Here is a 7,930-nt window from a genome sequence, read left to right as displayed (position 1 = left end):
ATTGGCACAGGATAGAGCAGGGTTTAGGGCTGTTGTACATAGGGTCGCTATGAGTCGCAAAAGTCTCGACGGCACATAACAGCAGCAGCAACAGATGTGGGACCATGGGGAGCACTGGCCACCTGGTCCCCACCCTTGCACTGCTGATCCAAAGGCAGACTTCTCCAGCAGTTCAAATCCACCAGCGACCGCATGGGAGAAAGACAGGCCACCTGCTCCTGCTTCAGGGTCGTTTATAACCTTCGAAACCCTTAGAATGGAGTGACAACTGTAAGTGGGTTCTGACTTAATAGCAGTGTGTTTGCTTTTTGAGTTTTATTTGGGAGGCCTGGGTTTGATTCTCAGCCAGCCCAATTCATGTCCAGCCAACACTCACCTGTCAGTGAAGCTTAGATGTTGCTATGATGCTGAACAGGTTTCAGCGGATCTTGTAAACAAAGACAGACTAGGAAGAGAGGTCTGGCAATCTATTTCTAAAACTGGACCATTGGAAACCCTGTGCTGCACAGTGGTAGGGTCATTACCGATTGTGGGCATGGTGCTAAACTGGACAGCATTTTGTTCAGTGGTGTATAAGGTTGCCACGAGTCAGAAGCCAGTGCAATGGCAGAGACAACAGCTAGAAAGCGACATTTAAGAAGGTTCTAGTCACTGGTCAAAACGCCATTGACTTCAAATTGGAACCAGTTCATAGCTGATAGTGGATTTCTGGAGCTATGAGCAGCACAAGAGGAGATTGCCCACCTTTCTCCCTTACAGCAAGCAGGTGAGTGGTTCCAATCACTGGAGAGATTCATTCAACCTTGAGACTAGAAGTGCAACTCACTAAGACTATGCCACAGAACTCCCTCTTATCACTGGAATGGAAGTATATTTAGTCTGCTCCAACTGAGGTTGAGAGGGACACTCAATTAGAATTCAGTGAGGAGGGGTTTCTAAGACATTCATGAAATCCAATTAAAATACCCAAAGTGTTCGCAGGAGGACTAGGGCATGAAAACTGGATAAAGCCTTTCTTCGCTAGTGTGGAAGTTGTGTTTATGAGTAACTGACTGAAAAAGCAGCAGCTGATAAACCACACACCTGATTTGCTTTGTGGGGTCATCACACAGAGTGAAGTATTAACAGACTTCATCCTTCTTCAAGTGATGTCTGCTCCACTCCCTTCCCTGTTCTCACCTTCGGGGTCTGACTCCTGTCTCCTCCCAAACTTTCAGTGATCACAGGAGGAGATAGCCTTGATATATCTTCAGTTTGAGCCATGCATTACACTAGCTGCCAGGAGACCACTGACTATTGCGGATTAGATGATCTTACTGCGTGACTAATTACACTTCTATGTTTCTTCAATTTTCTCACGGAAGACCTGCCTTCTTCAAGAGCACCTTGAAAACGTCCAGAAGGAGTTCATCATTTTCAACAGAGAAAAGTAAGTACTTCTTGGAAAAACAGTCACCCGGCAAGTCACAGAGTACTTCAGACAGATTTCACTCGATGAAATGTGATAATTTTATTTCTTTCTCTTTACAAATGTCATGCAGAGCTATAATGGAAAATTTGGAATATTTTTCCCTTGCCAAAACTTTTAAAACTATAATATGTGAATTAGCCTAACAGCAAACATCTGATTATGAAAAAGGGAGAATATTTGGTACTTAGAAACTTAAAATAAGTGGCAATTATAACGTTTATATAGGTCCTACCTCTTTTTAATGTTTTTTTTTTAAATGCTATCAGTTCAAATCATAAAGGCTTTTGGCTTTATTTTCAAATAATAAACTCTTTTTTCTTCTCCTTTTAAGAGTCAAAAGGGACTTTATTCAAAGGCAAGCAAATCTCGCCTTGGAACAAGCCAAAGACCCGCGAGAAGAGGACGGGCAGAATAACATGTGAAGTCCATGCGCCTTCCTGGCGCCCTCAAGCCGGAACGTCTGCCTGCCCTGTCAGGAAGAGCTGACACACCTCAGGGCTTAGCGACTGTGAATGAATATCTCTGAGTGCAAGCAGCACTGGTCCCGTGCGAAGTGTCGTGGGCCTAAGCTCCAGACCTAGTTTTTGTAACTTATTAATGTGTGACCTTGAGCAGTTCCCTTAATCACTGTCTCTGCTTCAATCAATTCACATAGTGTTAAAATTGTTACTCTAATCAGCTTTTATTTTAAAAAGAATATTTTAATGTCATTTAACTTTTGCCACTCTTTCCAATTATAATGTGACAAATGGAATGGACACAGTGGATCGAAGGAGGCTCTTCCCAGCTGAGCAACCTCTAAAGAGCCCCTCAACTTCATCCCGCCTGACCCCTATCCTGTCTCAATAGGAACAAAAGATTCCACCAGGAAGAAGTGAATTAGACCAAACTGGTCCACCAGAAGCTCTGACGGAGAAAGATGAGCAGTGTCCTCCCATGAGATTCACAGCCTTGTAAACCGAGTGGAGGGTCAGCTGTGAGTTGACTCCAATTTAACAGCAGTGAGGTTTTGTGTTTCCAGAGACGTGCTGGAGTCAGCTTGCATTAGCAAGCAAGAATCTATTATGCACAGCTCAACTGCCTAGTTATGTGACATTGGTAGCTTGAAATTGGTGACAGTGGGAGTGTTTACGCCATAGATCTAAGCTAATTTTATGCATCAGAGACCCCACATCCAGCAAGCTATTCATTAGACATTTGACACTAATACTGCACATTTTCCCAGCAAACATGTTCCTTAAAGGTAATTGTCCTATGAAGATTATGAGATCTAGTGTGCAGAGAGGCACCCAGGGCGTGCAATAGGTTGAGTTGGGCTCCTAACTGAAAGTTTGGCGGTTCAAACCCACCTGCCATTCCACAGGCGAGAGGCGGAGCTGTCTGTTCCAATAGAGAGTTACAGTCTTAATGAATCCTGTAGGATAGGACATATAAAAGTGCTATGAGTCAGAATCAACACGATGATAGTGCTATTTGGTTTGGTGTGGAGAAGATAAGAATTCAACTGTGTCACATATATAAAGACAATCTTGTACGACAGTGAAGTTACATCTCACACAAGGGTTGTATCTTAAGTTGGAATGTGAGGCTAACTGTAACAATAGTGAGATTTACTCTTGAAAAATCCATTCAATAACATATGATGAGTACCTTTTACTCCTTGAAAAACAGTAAAGAGAAATCATCCATCAATGCCGAAACAAAGCACTGCCTATGTTTTGTTTTATTTTGCTCTTTATTTTTGGCATTGTTTGTTTTTTGGGTTTTTTGGGTTTGGGGTTTTATTTTTGTGGGGTTTTGGGTCTTTTAAAAATGTTTGTTCGTTCGTTCATTTGTTTTTTTCGAACACCAAATGAAGTAACGTGTTGAACAAGTTACACACACCTGTCTTCATAGTCTAGTTTTTAGTATGCTGGGACCTTCCTGCATCTGAGAGGCTTAAAGCCCGGAGACTAGAGGCACAGCCGCACTACGTCTCCCTCTTGTGCTTGCTGCAGGAATAGCAGGCTGAACGTCTCCATGCCTCACTTAATGAAGGCTCACTCACTCTTCATTTACTTGCCCGCTACGGTTTAATTCACCCAAGTATAATGTGCTAACGATGTCGTGCACTGTTCTGAAACACAGAAGAGTTTTGCAGAGAAACTGTTTTTCTTCTTCCCTCGGAGCTGAGTTGCTGGTGGCGATGAACCGCGAGAGAAGCACAGCCTTTGGGTTAGCAGTGCGGTTCAGCGTGGATTCCGCCACCACAACCCCCCAAAGGCGTCAGGGTACAGAGTCTTCGGAAGGCAGAGGGTTGGCCTTTCCGACCACCTAAAGGCTTAGTGGGAAGGGGGTTTGCAGCCAATCCAAAGGCAGGGGGTTCAATCCCACCAGTCGCTCAGCTGGAGGGCAATCTCCTCCCCTGCGATTTAGAAACGCCTCGGAAAACCCTCAGTCGGGCTCGCTGAAGCCAGTTCTGACTCCAGCGCATATAACAAAAACAAAGCCCTCCAGACTCATGGAAGGAGTAATGGCTCTCTAAGATGGTGTAAACTGGAAAGATCAGACCAGACTGGTGCTTGTTTGGGACTTAATAACAAAGCAACTACGCTAGGCTGTTTTAGAGCACCGGAGCAATCACGTATGGGGCTTTAAAGGATTTTATTTCTCTTTACTGAGCTATCGGGATCAGAATTTCTGGCAGAGCTGTGAACTGGTTCATCTCTAACAATTTGCTAACAATTAAAAGTCAGCTTATTCACACATGTTTGCTTGACTCCTTTCTGTTACAATTTTTTTTATGCAAACTTCAAGCACTTGCCTTGCTTAATTGTCAGAGAAAGGAAGATGGGCTTAGAAAGAACGGCGGGAAGGAGACGTTCAGCTTCCGCCCTCTGCTGGCCCATCCCGGAAGGGCAGGGGGCTGTGCATGCTTGCGGCTTGCCCTTTGCTGTGATTTAAAAGCTGCATGGTCTGTGGTCACGCCTCCCCTGCTGTGACAGGATGAGTTGTGGGAGACTCAGGAAAATTCAGGAAATATTAGCGTTTCTTTAGTACGAGGCATCATCATTTGTTGACACAGATTTCTTGTGTCACACTGTCCCAGGGAAAGTTTCGTAGACTGGGCCCTGGCAGTTGAATCCCTGGTTGGCATCCCAGTGTTCCCCCGCTCTGCCTGAAGCATCCCTGTGGGCTTTTCCAGACCTCTGATTGGAGAGCCTGGAGTACTTAGAGGGGAGATAGCCTTCTAGTCCCAGCCATGGTACACATCTATCTGCTGAAGTTCAGAAACAAAACCCACCAAACACGGCTTTTGTCAGAGCACATTTTCACCACCTGACATTTTAAACTCGAAAACCAAAATAGAAAATATTTCCTAGATCATTTTCATTGACTGCTCATGTTTAAGATCATATCCCTGTTATCTTCCCTAACATATCCCACCGAGGATTTTTAAATGATGGTGTCTTTTGTCTTCTCTTGTCTGGTTTTCTGGAATCTTTTTCTCCCGATAGCCCTCTTTTTTATCTTTATGAAACAATTGCAATGTCTAGATAGATTCTGAAGAGCAGAGCAGCCTTATTTGAACTATTGGCAGCAGGAGCAGCCAGCCCTTAGTGAATTCATAGTACCCTCTAGTGCTCTAGTGATATGAGGAGGGTTGCGGTTAAGTCTTGAACCACTGACCATGCTCTTAATTACAAGGAAGGAAATACTCATTAAAGCACCTTGACTACAGCACTGGTTTTGACTGAGACCACTGCAAAGGAGGACAGAATATGAAGCAGCCCAGAGCATTTTAAGATTTATTGTTGTTTGTTGTTGCCATGTGCCGTCAAGTCACTTGCAACTCATAGCAACCCTATATACAACAGCTCTTAACCCTGCTCTACCCCGAGCCAACACCATTGTCTTCTAAACATACCTACCGCCATTACCCCAGTCACTGAATCAATCTATCTCATAGAGGGACTTCCTCTTTTGTGTTGTCCCTCCACCCAAGTATGATGTCCCTTTCCAAGGACTGGTCCCTTTTTGCAACATTCCCAAAGGATGTTAGACAGAGCTCCAGAATTCTTGCCACCAAGGAGCAGCTTGGTTTCACCCTCTCTAGGATGAACCTGTTTTTTCTCTTGGCAGTCCATGGTATATTCAATATTCTCCAGCACCACAGTGAAAAGGCATCAATTCTATCATCCCTAGTCATTGCTCGGCTTTCTGACACATAAAAAGTAATTACAAATTGTAAAGTGCATAGTAATTGAAGACTATGGCCTGGATCAGGTGCACCTTAGTCTCCAGACTGACATCTTTGCTATTCAATACTACAAAATTTATTAGGGTAGTTAATTAGTTGTTGGGCTTCTAAGAGTGATATTTTAATCGGACATGACTTTATTACTATACTTTTTTCTAGGTTGGGTGGGAAAAGCACTAGGAAGGCAGGGTAGCAATACAGCTAGTAGGCATCACTGATGTTGCTTTTGACTACCACGGTAATTTCAAACTGGGAAATCTTAAAAAATGGAGCAGAAAATGGCATGAAACAGATACTGAATTTCTGTTTCAGGGCCCCGATGTCATCCATGCATTCTGTCTTCTACACAAAATCCTGTTTCCTCCTGTGTCTGCTGTGACTACTATTTACTTTGTTTCAGCTCGATGGGTCTGATGTTAAATACTGCTGTTAAAACTCCCACACTTCAGTCATCTGTGCCATGTGGGAAGGCAGCTTCTCTGGCATCTTTTGAATGGAAGAGAAGTGCTTCTGCTGAGCTGTGACATAAACAATGTAAATGTGCGTATGTGCATTAAAATATGTCTTGGTCCTTCTTTGTCAGGTCTGTGTGTGTGTGTAATTGTAGGGAGGGAGGACTCTTGCCTTCTGTTCTCCCTTCCACGTCCTGTTGTGAAGGCTGTCCTTTGTCAATGAGATGACTTCCTGTAACTCCAGAATGCAGCACCACTCATCCACATGTATCAAAACTTGAAGCCTTGAATCCTCCAGCAGTCACAGCTCAGGTAACACAGCCCAGGATTCCAGCCCCTGCCTGTCCCTATGACTGCAGGCCCAAGGGAAGGCCATGCACTGCCTTTTTTTTAGCATTTCATTTTGCTTCACAAAAATTTTGTCTTGTCTCATTTCGTTCACCAAAACCAGTAAGTGCATGTTTCACAGCCTTTGGAGAACATTACCTGGAACAAGAAAGTAACAGGCGGCTCCAGGCTCTTGAGAATAGAGACCTTTCAGCCTCCTCTAGGTCCCTACAAGGGCTCAGCAGCCAGCAGGGTGCCTGGCTTGTCCTGAAGGAAAGAGATTACAGTAAGCCTTCTGAGCCCTGCAGCCCTGTATCCTGACCACTCTGTTGTCCACCTGATGTTAAACGTCCTGATGCCATCAGAGCAAAGGGCAGCCACCGACCACCTGCCTGCAGAATGCTCTTTTAGGAAGGTCACTGTGACCCATTCCTCTGGTCTCATTCATGGTTGCTGTTTCCTTTGTGATGGGCTGGTTGCAGCAGAAATTATTGCAGGGCTCAAGGATCCTTGTTCTTCCTGCTCGGTGCTCTCATTACCCAGCTGGATCCAACACCACCTGTGTGAAAATTAGTCATGCCTGCCTTTTGGCAACATTTTAAAAAAACGTTTTCCCTTTCAGAATCCTGCTTCTGAGTTCATTCCTGGAGCCCAAGCCCACTCGAACCCTGAAGAGAGATTGACATGGCTTTGATCGTGAGCTAGGGAACATGTTTTAGCAGTCCTGAGTCTAAACTGAAAGATGGGACAATTGGCCAAAGCTTAATAAACATCAACCCAGAACCCTAAGCTGAAATAATTCATGTGCTCCTAGTACTTTTACATCAGGTTAGCCAAAGCTAAACATCAACCTGATACCCTAAACTGAAATAATTCACGTGCTCATAGTAGCGTGTCACTCAGCGTCAGAGGGTCTGTGTTGAAAGGTATAATCCATCTGTTCCTGTTCTGAAAGCATTGCGCTGCTGAACTAAACAGGGGTGGGGTCACTCACTGCACATGAGACAATTAGTGAGAACTGTCATTGTGCTCTGCTACCCCACATCCTTGTCCATACAGTGCACAGGGAAGTGCTCATGTGTGCATAGTGGTGAATGGTGTCATAACCACAGGCTGTTTGGGTCTACCCTACATCCATCTCTTCTCCTGGCATCACAATTTGGCTCAATTTGTGGCCTTCCTGAAATTCCACATAGTCAGGTAATTCAGGGTCTGGGCATATAATCATGTGTAGTCAATCTCATCTTTCCATACAGAGCAGCTGGTCTGGATTCAAACAGCCTGCCTTTGGGTTGGCAGAACGTCTCCTTATCCACTAGGTCACCAGATTAGCAAATAATTCTTTGCAATGCACATTCAACCCCTTTAGAATCCGTTTGCTAAAGAAAAAAACAGGCTCTTATATAATTTGAAGAAGACAACTTTTAAAAGAAAGTAGTA

The 7,930-nt window shown here is 44.2% G+C and overlaps 1 protein-coding gene across 1 annotated transcript in view; it reads left to right on the top strand.

The window, feature by feature from the left end:
• Positions 1-1,433, top strand: part of STK32A (serine/threonine kinase 32A) — a 252,339-nt gene extending 250,906 nt beyond the window's left edge. Inside the window, exon 10 of the mRNA XM_006893734.1 lies at positions 1,365-1,433. Coding sequence (XP_006893796.1) covers positions 1,365-1,433 — 69 coding nt within the window. The remainder of the gene's footprint in view (positions 1-1,364) is intronic.
• Positions 1,434-7,930: the final 6,497 nt, after the last annotated feature.

Source organism: Elephantulus edwardii, unplaced genomic scaffold (assembly GCF_000299155.1).
Source record: "Elephantulus edwardii isolate Elephantulus edwardi_28Jun2011 unplaced genomic scaffold, EleEdw1.0 scaffold00130, whole genome shotgun sequence".
NCBI lineage: Eukaryota > Metazoa > Chordata > Mammalia > Macroscelidea > Macroscelididae > Elephantulus > Elephantulus edwardii.
The sequence above is the reverse complement of the archived record's forward strand: the minus strand, read 5'-3'. Positions and strand labels throughout refer to the sequence as shown.